This window comes from Oryzias melastigma, linkage group LG21 (genome assembly GCF_002922805.2).
Source record: "Oryzias melastigma strain HK-1 linkage group LG21, ASM292280v2, whole genome shotgun sequence".
Lineage (NCBI taxonomy): Eukaryota > Metazoa > Chordata > Actinopteri > Beloniformes > Adrianichthyidae > Oryzias > Oryzias melastigma.
Window position 1 is genome coordinate 8,537,133 of NC_050532.1, and position 20,649 is coordinate 8,557,781.

Sequence of the window (20,649 nt, forward strand, 5' to 3'; positions counted from 1 at the left end):
CGCGTGGGCGTGGAGAGGATATTTTAAAATGGGAATATATATATATATATATATATATATATATATATATATATATATATATATATATATATATATATATTTTTTTTCTTTTTCTTTTTTCACGAAACAGCTTAAAGAAGAATAATACTTTATATTAAATTTTTTAATTATTTTGGCAAATTTTCATATTCAGATGCAAGTACAGTAATGAAAATTTAGTTTCATTCATTTTTATAATAATGTCTGCTATATTAAACAGAAAAGTGACTCCTCATGCAAAAATACATTAAAAACCGTTAATATATGTTCACGCTACAATCTATTTGATTACATGTAACCCCCCTAGCTTTGTTCATTGTTCTGTATATTGTTTGTATGCTACTTCTTTCATTAATAAAAATGGATATTCATTAATTTATTTTAACCCTTGTGCTATCTGTGGGGTCCAGATGACCCCCACCCTTACATCAACGTGTCATCCCTCCCATTACAAAGGTGAACAGGATTTTATGTCTGCCAGTGAAAATAAAAAATCATTGCAAAAAGAAGTCAGGAAGCTTTTTCTGAAAACGGACTGTAAAGAAAAGTTTGTACCCAGTTTTCTAGACATACAAAAAGATCCAGTAAGACTCTTGAATCAAGAACTTATCTTTTAAGGTTTTAGGATAATATAATTCAGCCAAAGAGACTCAACGGATTCAAACAAATAAATAGAAAACTTTGGATGGAAAGCACATATTTTCTTAATATTTCCTGCAAAACATCATAAAAATGAACCAAAAACAGCTCAATACATCAACTTAATAACATTACATGTCAGAAGCACGCTTTTATATCGGTATTACTGTAAACTAACTTTGTTGTAAAATGTTGATTCATCAGTCAGTGGTGGTTCAGATGGTAGTGTGTGTGTGTGTGTGTGTGTGTGGACCACAAGTAAAAAAATCAATTCAGACATTATTCAATAAATAAAATGAGATTAACTTCAATGTATTAAATTGTTTATGAAAACTGACTGAAACATAGTATAACACAGGAAATTAATAAAATAATACATAACTGTGGGAATGCGAGTTGCAGATTTAACAAGATTGATCACCATGTACCAGAGGTGAACCACGACAGGGGATTTGTGCTCTGTCACTCTGTATCTAAGAGGATGCAGATGGTGCAATAATCCAGCCATTATTGCAAACAGTCAGGTGTCATCGAAGCAAATGTTTCTGGAAATGGCAGCATAGGCAGGCACAGATTTCTGCAAGAGAACATGTATCATACCATTGTCTTGGAAATACAAATTAAGGGGGACATTTCCTTCAGGCACCTGGATATTTATCCATGGAGCAGATTTCCACCCTGCATTGTTTGCTCTCTTACCCAGTGCAGTCAGCGTGGATGTGGGGGCATCGTGCCAGCACCAATTGGGGTGTGCAGAACAACGTAGAGTCTTGTTAGAACCCAATGGTGTGGTTCGTCAGTACAGCGTTCTCCAATAGTTGTCTTGATTGCTCTCTCATGGTTGTTTGGTGATCTTCTCAGTCGCTCATAGGATGATGAAGATTCCTGAGGTTTCTTCGTTTTTTCTTGGAATCAGTTTTTTTTTTTTTAGGAGTTTTTCCTTACCGAAAAGGAAGGTCTAAGGGTAGAGATAACCAATTTAGTTTAGTTTAGTTTTATTTAGCAATGAGCTATTGTTTATATTTTATGACTGACTTTCTGCTTTTGTACAATATGAAGCCGAGATGATCGTTTTGTGATATTGGGCTATATAAATAAAATTGAAATGAATTAATTAAAATGTATTAAAAAAAACTACTTTATAACATGGACCTATTTAAACAATAAAAGATACATATCTACAAGTACTGTCCATTGAGAAAGAAGAATTAAAAAAATGTTCAAGTGTCTCAAGAACAGAAGCTACTCAAAGATTTGCAGATGTTTAAAAGCAGCCCACGCCAGCGGAACAGACTTGAAGAAGAAGGAGGAAGAGCTACTTCCCTGCTAAGCTTAAACACATGACAAAGCAAAACTATTTCAGTCTAAAAATCCAACAGATCTCAGCTATTAAACAGACTGCTGTTCAGCCAAAAACTGGTCCCAGACACATGTCACATGTGCATTACATTTGTGCAAACCACAGATTATTAGGGAGCTACAGGAAGTTTCTACAGCGCCACATACTGGTTTGGGCCTGTATTTAAGAAAATACATTTTATACAATGCAGCATAATGCTTATTAGAGGCAGTATTGAATTCAAATATTCGAGTGAATCTAGCATTAAATTTCTGTCAGTCTTCGGTGCTTCTTGGTTTACAGGCAGATATTGGGTTATAATCTCAAGGTTGTTCTACTATCAGCTGCTTTTGGATCGTTACGTTTTCTAATGTATCAAGTAGGTCAAAATATTTCATAGGGCATTAATGAATCAACCCCAAGGACAGGGTTAGGGGTTGTAGATATCATTCTGGTTGTTAGGGAGAAGAAGTGATTTTTTAGGGATCATCGTTTGAGATTTTAGAGGACCAAAGATCCATTGGCCATTTTGAAATGATTGTATTCCCATACATGCTGCTGCATTTACAGGTTTCCTCATTTTTGCCGCCACTGTCAATACCACTAAGGTGCTAATCTGAGCTCCAAGGTGACCATAATACCCTGAAACCTCACTGGTCACTCAGCAATCAGTTTTAAAAATGGCACTTTCTAATGTGCCCCATTCATTTTAAATCAACTAATTCCACCAAATTTTAACTTTACTTACGCAGTCAGGAAAGGTGGAAGCAGGGGCGGCAATGCAATTGTACTGTCCCCATAGGATGATTTTAAAGATATTTGCTGCTCTAGTTTTCAATTATTTGAATTTAAATCAATTGCTCTCAAAAGTAAGAAAATATTTGCTGTTAACTTGAGGGCTGTCTTTGTCATCAGTAAAACGAATGAATAAATAAAATGTTACAAAATAAAAAAATTATCATCACTGCAATTAGCTGTTGATGTTTTAAAAGTGTTTCTAGTGATTGTTTTTAATTATGATTATAATGTTTGTAGTCAAAAAAAAAATTAATCGTTTTTTTTAATACATAGCTTCTGCAGAGTGTCAGAAGTTCATTAGAACTTTGCCTCTGAGTTGTGTGTCAGGCTTTGGTGTGCAGACACAATCGCAGGACAGCTGTCAGCTCCAAACAAAGAGTCTTTAATAACATAAAAATCTAAAAACTAAGGAAGAGCACAAAGCTGGAAAAAACAGGATTAGTCTCTAAAATTAAAGTCCAAAAACCAACCAAGGCCAAACCCCAAAAAAATCAAAACCACACAAAACCTGGAATGGCAGACAAGATTTGGTGCATGAAGTGACAAGACAAACAAGGAAGTGAGGGGAGGAACCCTTTATATACAGAAAGGGGAGAAAAAACCAAAAGACACAGGTGTAACCCATCAGGAGTGGTAATCAGCTTAGGGGAAACACATGACATTGTGAGTGGGACTGTACAGCCCCTCACACCCCTAATCTACCATTCCTCATGCAACAAAAATGAGAACATCCTTGCACCAATACTTTAGTATTATTGTTATTTGTAAGTGATGAAACTTTTACTTGAGTTCAGTTATGGATGCTTCATCTGCCTTCGATTTCCTGCACCGTCTCTGTGGCCTCATTTCTCTGTTCCACACAGACGACTCCAGGAGAGAAAGAGAGAGAGGTGTTCGTCGTTGGGTTAAATCAAGAAAACAAGTATCTTTGGCAAAGGACTCACATTGTTCTCCTGAGCCTAATTTTCATGAGATGAATTCATCCATGTGGAATTATCCAATACGAGTCATTAAATTGCTAAAAACTGGCTGCACTTGTGTTCTTTCTTATACTGAGGTTAAGCTGTAACTGTGCATTTTACAATTTGTGACAGATGGTAAGATGAACGCTGATCCAAGAAGGATCATTAAAAATACATTTATTTCTTCATCCTTTTGGGACCCTATTATAAAAATACAGTCAAACTGTTCATTAATAACAAGAAAATCTAATATTAACTTTTCAAAAAACAAATTCTTGTTCATCTGACAACAATTTTGCCTTTAAGGTCCAATCCAATCTTCTTTTGATCGATTGTAAAAGCGTTCTCAGTGTTCCTTTAATTATGATTATGGCATTTTTTTTTGCCAGTTTTAAATAAAATTGTCGTTTTCCAGAACATAGTTTCTGCAGTGCAGCAGTAGTTCATTAGAAATTTGCCTCCGAGTTGTGGGCGGGATTGTTGGTGTGTGTAGTAATACTGCCACTATTTCCCATCATCCATCTGTTTACACTCTCTCCCACTACCTTACAATAACCACTCAGTCATAGAAAGTGTTGAAAATAGTTATGACAATTTATTATCTTTTGAAATGATACAAAATCATACAAGAAAAAGGAAGAACACAACATTATTAGAATGCAAACAACACATTTTTTGGTAACACAACGTAATATTTATACATGCTAAATTTAACTTTTTTAGCCTTTGACAAACAGAAAACACATCCTCTTTTTATGGAAATTCACATTTTTTAGGCAATTTGAGGAAATGGTTGTAAGGTTTTAATCTTAATTAAACTGAATTTCAATTTAACTAGAACTTGTTTTAGGCATTGACTGTGTATGGGAACTGGACCGAGTGTGCGTGAAGCCACCCACAGAAAAGAAATTACTTCCATCTCCAACAAAATGAAATGATATCAGTCGCCATTTTCCACGATACGGATGTCACCAGTGGAACCAGAAATTGTCAGTAAACAGTGATTGGTCTGAGTAAAAGTTTATACAGCAACTCTCACTATTCTTGTTGGAAGTCCACCACTTGAAAGTGGACTTGGAAGAATCTGTTTCAAACATTTAATGTGAGATCTTTATTTTTATGGAGGCTTCTGATTGGTCAGTTTATAACTGAGCTTGAAATACATAAAAATATCATAAACATAATAGGATTATCAAGTTAAAAAAGGGACCAGAGCAAAAATGGTTATTCTGATAAATAGAATAACTGAGTAGCAGCTGTTTACAGGATTTTGGCTTGTTTGAACCAGGGTACTTCCAATTTGGAATCGAGAGGGCCCCAGACCCAACAGACCAAAAATGAGCACAAAACTGGAGTACACAGTATGAATCATTACATTTTTGTAATAGTTACTCATCTGTACAGGGATTTCTATGTCAGTGGGTTAATAGACAACTCATTTAAGATCATTTTTAGACTTTGACCTAATCTCTGCACACTTTCCTCCTTTATTGCTCTACTTTAGTTAAGCTTTCACAGGATAAGGCTTTTTCTATTGGTGATGTTACAGCCTTATTCTGTCCATCTCTATATACTGTCACGTAGGGGTGCTGTGGGTTTTGGGGTTGTTCCGACTCATGGAGGATCGTAGAGAGGAGCGGCCTTCATCTTAAGGAGAGTTCAGGCGTGTCTTACAGTTCCTTTGTGACTTGTAAGGTCACCATAACGAATGCCATGAAAATTAAACATATTGTTACGTATATAGTAGATGTATCACAAAGTATTTATAAGGCTATTGCAAGTTGCATGCACTTGTGACATATAGGTGATGGTGTTGTACGAGGCAACACAGTCATTAGTAAGGTGCAAATACTGGCTCCTGACTGTAGGATGGTCACAGAAAACTATGCTCTGATGATCTAATTTCTCAATTTGTAGCAGTAAGGAGTACACAATAATCAGTAGAACAGCACTAAGGGGCTCCTTGAGCAGTGTGCAGGGTTTGGGGTGCTTGGAAAAATAAAAAATCCACTTGACCAGCCTGCATCTTTCCTATTTCACCCCTTTTTAACCTTAGGTGTTGTGCAAGTGTTCACTACAACCTGTCTCCAGCAGCACACCCGTAGAAAAAATGTACATGAACATTTTGGCAGACCGAATGGTCTTCAAGCTTGATATTTTGTGGGACCACCTGCATCTCCCAAACAGGTTTACGTATTTTTCACCAACCGACAGCCTGAATCAACCTGCTTTAGACACATTATTTAGACACATTATTTTACATTATAAATTATTATTTATAGTATTTGATTTTAAATTCAACAGCAAAAAAAAAAAAACATCAATTAAAATATTAGTCACCATCTAGAGCGTCTGTTACTGACACCTTTAGGCATTGGAATGTGTCTCCTCCTGATGTGTTATTAGGCACTAAAACAGGTTATTGATAGAGCAGAGAGTTGGTTTGAGTCAACTTTATCTGTATGAATCTTCGATACAAGCCTTCTTCACACGTCATTAATCATCGTACAAAACAAGGCTTTGGGTTTGGCCTAATTTTTATTTATTTACTTATTTTTACAGACTTTGGTTAGTTGAACGCTTTTGTTTCATTGCTGACAATAGAAACTGCAGAGTCCATTAAAAAGGTGATGTTTTAAAGCTATGAGGAAAAATGTCTCGAGTTACATTTACTTTCTCTTGTTTTAAAATAAAACTGCGTGTGTTTTGGGCCTGAGCCAATCAGCGATCCTGTGTGTAATTAGAGTGATTGACCAGGACAGGTTTTAACTTGTTGAAATCAAGTTTAAGAAACTGCCTTCTTCCAATGATGTACCTATCCCCAAGTTTTGAGGAGTAAAATTGCTCTTTCTTGTAAAACCAGCTCTTTGCTTCAGTCGAGAAGGCAGACAATGCAGCCTCTCCATATGGCTGCACGTGGAGCTTTGAGAAAACTTGTCATTAAGCCACATGTGTCAAAGTAAAGGCCCGGGGGCCAGATCCGGCCCTCTGGTAATTATATCTGCCCCTCCAGATCATTTTACTTTATTGTTGCTAATGGCCCAATGGCCCAGTTATCTTGTACTTATTTCTAACTTGTATCATTTTGACTTAATATATTTTTACAGAGTGTCAAATATTGTTTAAGGTTTAAGTTAGTTTATTCTGGAGTAATATTCCTGCCTGTTCAGATTCATAGTTATGTTTTTCGTTCAATATATGTTTATCCTGTTCGTCCTTTTGTGCCATTGAGTTTGACACTCCTGCCCTAAGCCATCACTGTAATTATTCTGAAGTTCACCTCCATTTTTTCACTCCACCTCACTCTGTTCTATCTTCTCCCCAGCATGTGTCCACATTTCTAGTTTCTCCTTTGGAAATGTGTTTTTCATCAACTTGACTCTTCCAATAATATAAGAATGTGTTTTATTTCCTGCAGGAAGATCCTTTTCCCTTTGGCTGAAATGTTGAATCAGTATTGGGAATTGTCCAGAAGTGTACAATCACTTTTAACGAGTCTCTTTTTGGCCAGTTCAAACTAAAATTCTCCACAAAAAAAGAAAACTAATTGGGTTACAGGAACTTCACGCTTTGCTTTTGTTTAAAAAGGTTGATACACAAATATACAAAGCATCCATTTACAATTACAGTCTTCACAATTTAACATCAAAAATATGTTAAATATATGTATGTTTCCTCTTTTTTAAATCAATTTAATTGTTACAATCTGACTTTGGCACAAACTTATTTGAATGTCTGATAAACACCTTTAACATTGTATAAAAAAAATAAAAACATTTAAAAACTGTACACTTGCAACCAAATAATAAGGATGAAATGGCTATTCATTTTTTTTATATATTTATAGAAACAAACAAATGTTTGGAGAATGAAAATATTTCCTGTTAAATTGACTGTAACAGTGTTTAGAGCAAGAATTAGAACAAGATTGCAAGAAGTCATTTTCTTCTTTCACTGTACAGAAATGACGAGACAGAACACATTTCTATTGTTCTTCTGTTACTATAATGTCACCATAGGCTCTTGGCTAAGTGTGAAGAATTCACCCACCCACTTGTACAACGCCACACAAACTGACTGAAAATGTCTTTGGTGGCGCCAGATAGACTCGTGAAATAACTCTTTTGATTCTGAAACCAAAACAGCAACAGTTCAGCCGAAGAATTTCTCCTTTTACCACAGATTTACTAACTCCAACCTGGACTTCTGGGAGGTTTGTTAGGAATCCCAAATAGGCCTCAGAGAAATAAATGACACCACTGTGCTCCAAAGGAAAGAAAAAAAACCCTCCTCATCCCTCAATCATCCCTTGTGTGTGGAATGGCCTATAACTTCCAGCTGGTCATAGAAGCAGATGAAATTGAAGGGGTTCCCAGTGAAGTGCTACTTAATAAGAATCACAGATTCTTGATTTAGATGTTACTTTGATAAAATTGTTGTTTTCACATTAGAAAAAGATAAAACATGACAGAAGAATCCCCCCAGCACATATCAACCAATAGCAAATGCAAAATGGAGGTTCATTGAAAAGGCATAAATGCATACAGGATGCAACTTGCTTTTTTGTTGAAATGGGCACGATGCCACATCTTTCATTAATCATCACAACAGTAGAAAGTGCCTTCTCGGCGTCAGTTTGAAGTTCACACAACAGATCTGTGGATTTGGGCCCGCTGCCGTTCGTTTGCTCGTCCTATCAGCAATCAGAGACAAAATATCAACAGCATATCAAACAACAAGGAAACCACTGAAGAAGAACAATAATCAAGTTTTTACAAGCAAACATTGTGCAACTCTGGTTTAACCAGTACCACTCACGTTTTGGTGGCAATAAAAAGTCATGATGGCTTCAGGTTTTTAACTAAAATCCGATCTGCCGCTAGCTAGTCTTTCCCACAATGCAATTGGTGCATGAACAACCTGAAACACCCCATGATGCTACACGTTTGAACATTTCTCATTTGAGTGGTATAAACTATTCTGGTAAATTCTAAACATAGAATTTGACACATTTAAATGCATCTTTATAAGAAGATGAATTCTTTTCAATTAAACAGACAATAAAGTTGACTTTTGTGCACATTTGAAACACTAAGGACTATTCTGTGTTTCTTTATTTGGGTCAAACCATCATCTGAGTCAAGTATGAGAATGGAATTAAAAATTCCCTTTTTGTGTCTTTAACAATTTAACACAGGAGATGTAACATCCCATAACTCCTCAACTGTTCTTGTGTTCAGTGTGAATCAGATGATTCTGAAAAAAGCAGCTTTTCATATCGGCCTTGCTGGTGCAATGAATACGAGAACTGGGGTGAGTGAATGTGACGTCATCCAGAGAAAAATGACATAATTCAGGTACAATGAAATTAAGTCAATTCAGTCGCCATGTTGGGGGCAGAAATTGCCTGTAAGCAGTGACTGGTTCAAGTCTGTCTGAGTTATCTATATTTCTATGGCAACCACAGTCACCAATAAGGAGTTTGTTGGAAGACAACACCCCTACCACCGGAAAGCAAGCTACATAAAATCTGTCAATCAAATGTTTCAAATGTTCTGACCACATACTTTTATTAAAGTATCTGATTGGCTGGTTTATAATTGAATAACTTGTTCTTCAGAAAAATAAATAAATAAAACGTTGGATTTGCAAGAACACAGAAGAGGTAGCAGAGCAATAATAATTATTCTGACTGAGTTGCTTATTTCTCAATAGAAGTCTGTGGGATTTCTGCCTTTCTGAAACCAGTTGGTACTTCCTGTTTGGAACACGAGGGGGGAGGAGTCACTTATGCCACGTTTCCATTGAGCGCTCCGAACCGGACTGGTCCTCTCCTGGCCGGTTTAGAATGGTCCAGGTAATTCAAGCAAGCAGTTCCAGTTGTGTTTGACCATCAAGGCGCATCCATATTCATGGATTTGGGGTGTTTCCGGTCCCTAACTCAGCGAATAAGGGAAGAACACTGAATGCAAAGAATTTAATATTTTTTGGAAGAAAATTGTGGGGAACAAAGAAGAACACAGACGAAAAGATGACAAAACTCTTGGTTTGGATCTTGAGTCGGGAAAAGTGCTGGTCGGACACTTGCAGTTGTCTTAATATCTTTCCATCAATCAATGGATTTCATTGCGTGTAGTTCCATTTTTCTATGGACCTTCAACCAACCAGGGACCAAAAATGGTACTAGTCCGTACTTGGTCCATTTTATAATGGAAACGCTCAAAGTACCGGTCCGGTCCAGACCGCTCAGTGAAAACAAGGCATTAGTCCTGCTCTCATTTACGGTCTATGTTTACAACACATTAAAGTATTTTTTTCCTCGACAGAATCTGCTGATTGACGTTGATTGCATTGGCACTTCTCTAGTGTAAATCAGTGCAAGGTTGTTTTTCTTGGTTTCCGAATCCGTTGGAACTAAATTAAATGAAATGCGTAACAGTTGAAGAGCCACGGTAACTATAAGACTGTAAACACTGGATGTTAAAGCTAGAGCTAAAAATAGATAAAGTGTGTTCATGGATACTGCTGATCTTTTTGCACTCACATTGGTGAACTTAAGCTGATAGCTTTGCAACAGTGTTAGGTTTTATTTTTAGGATTTTAGAATGTTAAAGGATTTTTGGTCCTGTTCGGCACATGGGAAAATTCTGGTTTGAAGTTTGGGCTTTCTCCCTAATGTTTTCATTGTAAATTGATTCATTTAATAAGGAGCTGACTACTTTGTTTCTGGCTCACTACAATGTTCTTTTATTGAAGACTTTATCCAATTTCATTCATGTTTGTAAACTTTGGCCTCCTGGCGAAACCTAAGCGTTATTTGAGGAGGGTTGCATATTTATACCTAGTAAAAGCATGCACCATGGTTACAGCAGTTTAGTCGAAAGAATCTAATTCCCTTCTGGGAAAAACGTTTGGCTGTTGATTCTCTCAACCAATGCCAGAAAACATTCTTTTGAGTGACTAATCTGTGATGACTTTAGGCTGTTTTTATAAAGCGCCATTGAGAAAAAGAACTTGTGTCGCAAAGGAAAATTGATTAAATCTTCAGAAGAACTAAATGTAATGTACTTCTCAAATGTGACTTTTTATTTTTATTAGAAAAAAAAAATAATAATTTAACTTTTCACATTTTGCTATAATTAGTTTGTGTCCTGTAATAAGATTAATAAGATTTCAGACCATAACAGTTTTCAAAGTCAACTTTTCGTTGGTTCGTTTGATTTAATTTCTCATTCACCTTTCAAGTGTTTTATTGCCATTATTTTTTTATTTCTTTTTTTCCTTATAATGTACAACATTTTGGTACCCTGGTGGCATTGTGAAATGTTACATAAAAAATGAATTAATTAAATCAAATACCTGCCAGATTGTGTTTTTTCTTCAAGAATAGGATGTTTTACAAGACTTCCCAGAATTAAATAAAAATCAACATAATAGCATATTCACCTTGAACCTTGCAATATAGGAACAGGAACAACAATAGTAGTCCTAACATGATGGGGATGCTGATCAACCAATGCATTTCCTCGTTAGCCGTTGAAGAAATCTCGTCTTTTACTAACAGAAACAACACATAGAAAAAAATTACTGTTACTATATTATTATTAACAAAAAAAATCCTTTGCCTTTTTTTCATGATTTGGCTCAACATTATCTGTATTCACCTGGAGAGGAACAATTTGTAGGTTGTGTGTCATTGGTAGCACCTGCAACAACACATGGAATGAATGTTATGGGTTCCACAATCAAAGACATTACATTTCTTATCCTATAATAAAAAAACAAAACTGAAATCTTGTAAGTTTTTACATTTAAGATTGAAATTACTTTATCTTTAAAAATATATAAATGGAGTATCTCCTTACCATAAACATGCAGGTTCACAGAGGTATAGTTGAAGGTTCCTGACCTATAATAACACGTGTATTTGCCATGATGAATGTAGGTGACATTTTTCAGGAGAATGGAACAGTTACTTGGATTCTCCTTGTAAAAAGACTCCACCCTCCCTTTAAAGTCTTCCGTTAAGTTTTCCTCTCCTTCTCTTAAGACCGACACAGGTTCCTTGTTGTTCGCCATCTGCCATCTAAAAGGTTCTGAGAGGTCTCTCATCTTACAGGAGCATGACAGAAGCACATTTCCTCCTGGACAGCTTGAGACTTCCACAGTAGGATTACCTAGAAAAAAACAATAAACAATGAGAAATAATACGATTCATATTACAATTGCATTGCTATTAAAAAACAAACAAAAGAAACAGTATATCAGACAGGGTGGCACCACATCTTGGGGCAATAATTACTTTGCCCCCAGACAAATAAAAATTAATTTATTCAAATATAAAAAATTACTATGGTACTTAACTGTGTGTTTGTGCAAAATGTGTTTTTTGTAATAATTATGTTTAAAAAAATCAGCACAGTTTGTTTATATCTCAGTTTGCCCTATATCTAGTGTTAAATGTTCATTTTTTTTCATCTTAAATCAAATTAAATTAATTACTGAACAAACTCATATTCTGTTCACATTAACAATCTGATTTGGTTAAAAACAAAGGATTTTTGCAATTAATATAATCATTTTTTTAATCCATAGGCAGAGGTGGGCTTAGCAATTTAGGGGCCCCAGGCTAACAATAAAATGGGATCCCCTGCAGTGTTTATAATAATCGTTTAGTCAAGTTTTAGTCAAAAAGGCAAAAGAAAAAAAATACTTTAAAAAGGGTCACTATGTAATGGTGTCAAATAAAAAGATGAAGAAAAATTCTCCAAATGACCATTTTTTTCCCTCTTCATCATTGCCTTTTCTCTCCTTTTATGTTCCTTTTTCTTACGATGGAGTTTAAGAATGAAAATATTAAACTTATAAATACATAAAAATAAAGTAATAAAATGATTAGGGAAAAAAATCAATACTTTCACAAGAATACAATCATAAAATTGTGACTTAAAAAGTTGCAATTTTATATGGAAAAGTTTTCAACATTGAGCTCAAATTTATTGAAACTATTGAGAACGACATGGTTTCATACTTTTTTACGATTTTGTCTTCACAACATTTTGATTGTTTTTTCATAATTCTGTTTTTCTTTTTCTTGTTTTGTCATCCTGGACTTTAGAAAGTGCAGCAACAAATTTCTTACCTTTTGCTTTTTTCACATTACAACGCTTCATCTTACTTTTCGTTTATTTTGTTTCTATCTTGCTAAATTGCTGTTGCTAGAATATTCCATCACTTCCGAAGGGCTGAGGGAGGACGAAACGCTTTCACATAAGATGTCTTATAGGATTTTAGTGATTTGTTTTTTTTAGTAAATGCTTAGATAACAATGGGCGTCAAATTTATTTAGACACTGGGGCTCCCAATCTGTTGGGGGCCCAAGGCAGTCGCCTACATTTGCCTGATGGTAAGTCCGCCCCTGCATGCAGTGATAATTGGTTTAAACATATTTGCAGAAAAATACATAACAAATAAGAAACCCAGTTCTAAAGAGTTCCACCTCACTGATGTATGATGGTAAATTAAGTTCAAGGCCTTTTTTAAGATGCCATAAACGATCCTTATCATTCATTTACGTCCGACTGGAATACTGGTAAAGAAAAACACTGGACTGAACACATTTTGTTTACTTTGACAAATCAATTTGACAAAAACTAATGTTTTATGAAACTAATATTTGAATTTTAAGGTTTTCATTTCTTTGGACAAAGTTCAACTAAAGGACCTTTAAAGCAGTAGTGCGTTCTTTACAGTCTTTCACAGAGCAGAGAAGACTTACCCGAGACGAGTGAAACCACAACCATCCCAAGAAAAATGTAAAAGTTCTCCATGACTTGACAGCTTTTTTAAGGTGGAGGAGTTAAGTTTGGTCTGCTTCTTTTCTTTCATTCCCCAGTTTTTATGTTATTAATGCGCGTTCATGTCTGAATCCGCCATGTGCATGTCCGGAGACTCGGAGCAGCGCCTCCAGTCTGCTCAACGACAAGCTATCAAATGACAGACTGCGCGCGAGCGCACCAAAACACAACCTCGATCAGCACGAGTGACGTAATGTCCCGCTGGGGGGCTGGATTCCCCTTCAGGAAACACTTAGAGAGAACAAAACGTCATAAACAAACAATCAAATAAATAAATAAACAAATCCAACTAAGTATCGTATTTTTATTTTTTTATTTTTATTTCTACTTTTTGGTTAAAAAAAAACGTATGTATATATATATATATATATATATATATATATATATATATATATATATATATATTTTTTGATGTTAAAACTATCCCTATTTATGATGCAACCGCATTATTTGGGATAAAGTCATGTTTTTTATTTTTTATAAGTGGTGACTTGAACATTTGAAATGTTTGATAGATTCTCCTGAACTGCTTACAGTGGATGAGGTGATCACTCCTGTTTAGTGACAGTAGTTGCAATACTTACTAACATTATGTAATGGCGGTGTCCATATTTTGGAAAAATTGCGATTGAATTGAATTAATTTGTTGGAAGTAAACTGATTTCTGTGGGTGATGTCACTTACTCAGTCCAGTTGTCTTATGTAGTCAATAGTTATTCTTTATAAAGTTATTTATTTTCTTATTACTTTTCAATTCATCTTGTTTTTTGTTTTTTTTTACCTCGTGGTCCTTTATTTGACTAATAGACTTTCACAAATCAACACTAGACTCATCTCATGTCTTGCAGCCACATAGTGATTTTTTTCCCTGCACTGAGTCTCACTCCAATGTTTTATGAAAAGTTGGCAGCCCTGTTATTATTATTATTATTAGTAGTAGTAGTATTGTTATTATTATTATTATTAGTAGTAGTAGTAGTATTGTTATTATTATTATTATTTTCAGTCACAATGTCTGTTTTTCAGATTTAAAATCTGTTTTTTCTGGGCTAGGCTAGGGCTGGGCTAATAAAATCAATTTGAATAAATTTAGGCTCAACAGATGAATAATCTATTCATATAAATATAAATCGACATGGCACATAAAGCTAAAGTCCACTAGCTTGATGCTAACATATGATGGGATTTCCCATAGGATGGCTTATGCTAATGCTCGGTCGACCTAAACATACAATGCTGACTAAATGAACATCTTCATAAACTCACAGGCAGAAATATTTTTTAAAGTAAGCATTTGTGGTTTAAAACATTTGTTTTTTGCTCATGCTGTCTTCTTCTTCTGGAATTAGATGTAATGCTATAGCGTACTCGCCACCTAGTGGCCAAACTGAAACGCCCACAGGAGAAGCAGAACAATGTTTACAATGTTAATGATCTAAACAGTTTTGTTGGAGTTTCTGTTTTTGAAAAACAATGTAACACTGTATAGAATCTCATTATTTCACTAATACATTTTATACTATGTGAACTCTATCAAATTAATATAAATACATTCAAAAATACATGAGATTATTGATGTATTTTTAAACAAATGTGTATAAATGTGTAAACTCTTAATTGAAGTGAATTGAAGAATAATAATTAAAAAAAAAAAATCCGAATTGAATCGTTTCTGGAAATTATAATCGATACCCAGCCCTAGTTTTTTATTCTCCTTAAACTAATCCTGATTTGACCCCAGATTTATGGGATTAAATGAGGATCAGATTATTATTTGCTGGACTGAAATCTAATTATCAGAGCCCTGTTTTAATTTCAACTCTCTCTCTGTTTTTATTTCATTTCATTGTTTTATAATGGGTTAATTTTTTTTACATAAGATGTTGTTTATTGTTGAACTACGACGGAGTATTAGGGCCACCAAAAAAAAGAAAAGAAAAAGTAATATTACGATTTTTTTTAATCTTAAATTTACAAGATTAAAAGTGTTAAATTTAGCCTATGACTTTTAAAGTCATAAATATACGACTTTGCTCTCGTAATTTAGCAGCTACCTCTTTTTCCTCGTAAATTTATGAGATTTAAAGTCGTAATTAAAAAAAAAATCTTTAAAAAGTGGCCCTAATACGCCGTCGTAAATAATTAAATAATAATTTGAAAATACAATGTAAAAATGTATATTACACGTTGCATGTTCTATTGCATTTTTAATTTTGTCAATTAAAAAAAATAAAAACTTGCTGGAGTAGGTTTCCATGGAGATGAGCCTCTCCCCCGCCCTCCCCCTAAATCCCAACACTTCGTCCAGCCTCGCCGTCACCGCTGGGAGAAGCAGAGGGATCATCGGGCGACGTTGTGGCGACGCGTCAACACATATTTTTTTGGGAGGGAGATCCATTTTCGTCGTTTTTTTAGTTGGAAAACCACCAACCCGCTCTCAGAACGGTGGTCTATTTAGCAGGAGGCCGGGATGGGGGAGAATGCGGCGTTTGTGCTGCTACTCGCGGCGACCTTGACGCTTACATCCGAGGTGAGTACCGCAGAGAACGCGCAGCTCGTGGCGGCGCGCTGCCGAGACGTTCCCCGGCTTTCGTCGGGCCTGTCGAGGGGTGAAAAACATCAGCCCTCGGCGACTCCTTTTAAAAACAAGGTGACGAAACCACATTTTCGCAATAATGTGTAGGAATGAACCAACACTGCTACCATCAGAGATAACACGATTACAGGCTCACGCCCCATTTGAGATGACAAAATAAACTACGTATTCCGTTACTTTAAATTAGGCTTTTCTGGCCAGAGGGCATTGTTTTGTTTTTTAAGACTGCGTTGCCATGACATGGTTATCCACACTGATTTACTGCATGTTAAATAACAAACCAGTTATAGGTAATGCTACGGGCCTGCCGTTAGATGTCAGTGATTGACAGCTCGTCTCAGCCATGACGTTCTGTTTTTGTTGTCCTGTTTATTTCATGTCGTTTAATAATCTCGATCTATGGTGATTTTTTAATTTACATTTCATTCACATTTGCAGTTTTTCTAGCTAGCTAGAGCAGCTAGCTTTAGCCTGCACTAGTAGCGCAGGACTTTCGAGAACATTTCACGGGCTGTCCAGCCTACTGGCTTTTTTCCTCTCCTTTTTTAATTTTTCTTAATGCTTTTAACAAACAATATTCTGGTTTAAATCGCACTAAAGGACCGAGTTTAATCAGAAACTGGTAATATTAACCGACTGCGGACTAGCAAAACAGAGTGGGACAATGATCAAATATGCAGGACTAGCTTAGCGCAGCAAGATGGCGCCTGTAGCCGCTGCTGCTGCTGGACCAAAGATGCAACGTTGATCTATGTCGCAAGGATTCTTTTTTGATTAGGACCCTGAAGGCCTCATACGTTCTAAATATATTTTATGATGCGTTCAGGGCCCCTCAAACAACTCTGGTGTTCACAGTTTTACAAAAAAAAAAAATCTTTTTTTTAATTATTATTTAAAGCTATGCACTGCAACAAAACGAGCTGGAACCACTTTATAATGTTATACATTCATGTCTGCAAAACAAATAGTCACTTTTCAAAATTCTGTATCACTGTCACCCCATACCAAAACTGTATTGCCTTTAATACTTGTCCCAGAACTTCATGGACAACATTTAGGTTCTCCCTTTATTAAATAAAGCTGACACTACACTGGATAAAATATTTTTTAAAATTTTAGATAAAAACATTAAATAGAAAAACAGAGCATCTTTTTCCTGTTTTGACAATCCTTGTCTCTTATTGGAGGCAGGTTGTCCCCATTACCTGGAAATAAGGCTTCTCCCAAACAAAGCTTAATTAAACTATAATATAAATCAAATGTATTTGTCAAAAATGCTACTCATATTTTATTTTTAGTATCTTAAGACCTTTGTGGCATTTTGTGGAAGGACCCGAGTCCACCTGTATCCTCCTGTTTTCTTGCGTAAATGAGACATTTTTCTTCTAGTCCTCAGACAAAACTGACCATGAACATTTTTTATATTTTAAATCTTTTATTTATTTATTTTAATCAAAATTTCACATTTGTAAGTGTAAATAATACACTTCATTTTTCTCGTTCTACTCCAAAAATTAGTCATGCATTTTTTTTATTATTTAATGCCACAGTTGTTAGTTAATATGATGCATTTGTGAAATATAGTATATTTCTGTAAACCTTAGGCTATGATCCCCTCTCACTTGTTTTGTTTTTATGTTCTTCTTTCTTTTAGTTGTTTTGGCTCTTGTTTGACATTTTTCAAATATGGTAAAGAAAGAAACACTCAAAACAAATTCAAAACAAAAGTAAATAAATACAAAACTTGTATAATGAATAAATTATTCACTTTCCTCATAATTCAGTTCAAACTTTGACCTTTAGGTGACTTTTTTGTTGCAGGTGGATTTAAGATTTGTGTATTACAAAACAACAGCAAAAAAAAAAAATAATCTGGAAAACCTTTTTAATTTGTTAATAAGATAACACCGTATTTTTAATCTGCTGCTGCCAGAGACTGAAACGACTTATAAAAACCCAGATTTCACACTATTATCTCTCAAAATTATAGTAAAGCCCATCTTAAAGACCATTTGAAATATAAATGCTGATGTGTTTTTTTTCTTATTTTTGTGACCCCTCTCTTTCTTTTCTCAAAAGGTTTTGCCTTTCGCCCGGCCACAGTTGTAAATAAGAATGATGTTCTTAATCTGCCCTGGCTAGACAAATAAAGGTTAAAAACAAGTAATAATGAAGAAAAAATCTTGTAGTTGGCCTGGTGTAATGTAATTAAACAATAAATAATAAATTCTTCTTAAATGTAGTGCAACACATGTTTAACACTTTAACTGTAAACACACTGATATGCAGTAGTGACATAGTAAACTGGTAATTGTGGCTTCAATAAGCACCTCTAGCTCAGTTTAGCAACATTTGTTGGTTTTTAATCATATACAAATATACCATTTCATAAATAATCACCCCCTCCATGTGTTGTGTCTTGATTTTAATGGTGCTTGAATATGGCGAGTTCTGTTGCTGACTGCCATTACCCCTTCTGGACATTGCACTGTTTTCCTGTTTTTGTGTCATGTAAAAGCAGGTCTGACAGGTTGTAAGTCTGCACTGTGGGATAATCCTACAGCCAACAATTTGCTGATTCAGCACACCTGCATCTATATGTTCAGTTTAAATGTTTTCCACCGAATGTTGAAAGGAGATGTCATTTTTATTCGAAATAATATTAATTTCCCAATAAAAGAATATGTTTTACACAACACCAGTTAAATATTCTGACCAAATAGCAGTATTGGAGCGTGTATTGTCATGCTTGCAGTCGGCATGACAAACATTTGTTAAGAGGCCAATCAACTTGGTCAATGTTGTTTATTTTAAATCGTTTCAAATGATCCCTGCAGGCAGCTGTCACTGAGTAAAGATCTCTTTGTGAAAGATCATAAAAAGATGGATCACATGTTTTCACTTTGGTGCATTCGTGTCTTTTGTCTCACTGACAACCAAAAGCCCAAAACCAACCTAAAGACTTGAGGCGGTTTCCTCAAACGCTCAGAAAGAAAAGGTTTAAGTGCAGCAGTGTGACATATTTGATCTAGGATTACTTTTAATAGTCTGTTCAGAACTTAATCTATACCAACAAAGGCTTTATTTGCAACTTAAAGGCTTTTATTTTTATGTTGCCTCAAAGGGGAAATTTTACTCAGATAGCTTAATTTAACTTATTATAAATATCTAGATTTATAACTGATTTATATTTAATTATTTTGTTACAAAATGCCATAATGCTGTTGTTTTTTCTCTTCTATTTTTCTTCTAGGTGCCTGTGGATGACTCGGTTGGCTTGCTAACTGAACCCCAGGTTGCCATGTTCTGCGGGAAGCTCAACATGCACATCAATGTGCAGAGCGGCAAGTGGGAGCCCGACCCGTCCGGCGCCAAGAGCTGCATCGACACCAAGGAGGGCCTTCTGCGCTACTGCCAGGAGGTGCGTGTAGAAATGAAAGCAATCAGGCCGAATGGCAAGGAAGGAAATTCCAATTTTTGTTTTGTTTTCCTGCAGGTCTATCCAGAGCTTCAGATCACAAATGTTGTGGAGGCCAACCAGCCTGTCAGCATTTCTAATTGGTGCAAGAAAGGCCGCAAGCAGTGCCGCAGCCACCCGCACATCGTGGTGCCGTACCGCTGTCTGGGTAAGAAGAAGATTTACTTTGCGAGGCGGATTTATGACAGGATTGAAATGAGGAAATCCCATCTTGTTTTGCAGTTGGAGAGTTTGTCAGCGATGCCCTTCTGGTTCCCGACAAGTGCAAGTTTCTGCATCAGGAGCGCATGGATCAGTGTGAGAGCCACCTGCACTGGCACACTGTGGCCAAAGAGGTGAGAAAAGCGTCGACTTCATCATTCTCACTGCCAGATGACTCAGCGTTTTCCCTCCCCTCACCTTAAGGCGCTTTTTTCATCTACTTATTCCTGTGATGATCCAGTCAATCTGGAAATGTAAATACATAATCAGAAACTAGTTTAATTTAAAAATAAAAGTATATTTAGAGGTGACTAAAATAAAGTTTTTTGTATCTTAGGTGACTAAATGTTTAGGATGTTGTTATTAAGGTTGCAGGAGCCGTTTTGTAAGCACTTATAAATAAAGTTTTACTTCCAACTTCAGTCCTGTGGAGACCGCTCTATGAATCTCCATGACTACGGGATGCTGTTGCCGTGCGACATCGATCGTTTCCGAGGGGTGGAGTTTGTGTGCTGCCCGGTGGAGGCGGAGCGTGAGATGGACAGCGCCGAAAGAGACGGGGTGGAGTCTGACGTGTGGTGGGGTGGAGCTGAGACCGAGTACTCCGACAACAGGTACCGGTGCGCTCGTGGTCACCGTGGTGCGCCATAAAAAAAAAGAAGACAGCGGCTCAGCCTTTCTGTCACCGCAGCATGACGCGTCCAGCCGCCACGGAGCCAGCCGCCACAGAGAACGAGGAG

General features: G+C 36.0%; 1 protein-coding gene across 2 annotated transcripts in view; it reads left to right on the plus strand.

The window, feature by feature from the left end:
- The first annotated feature begins 15,922 nt into the window (after positions 1–15,922).
- The window catches only part of LOC112154862 (amyloid-beta A4 protein), an 11,457-nt gene continuing 6,730 nt past the window's right edge, over positions 15,923–20,649 (plus strand). Inside the window, exons 1-5 of one of the 2 annotated variants that reach the window (XM_024286070.2) lie at positions 15,923–16,164; positions 19,484–19,651; positions 19,727–19,856; positions 19,931–20,043; positions 20,333–20,523. In XM_024286070.2, coding sequence (XP_024141838.1) covers positions 16,105–16,164; positions 19,484–19,651; positions 19,727–19,856; positions 19,931–20,043; positions 20,333–20,523 — 662 coding nt within the window. In that variant the 5' untranslated portion in view covers positions 15,923–16,104. The remainder of the gene's footprint in view (positions 16,165–19,483; positions 19,652–19,726; positions 19,857–19,930; positions 20,044–20,332; positions 20,524–20,649) is intronic. The other variant, XM_024286071.2, reaches the window with a different exon arrangement.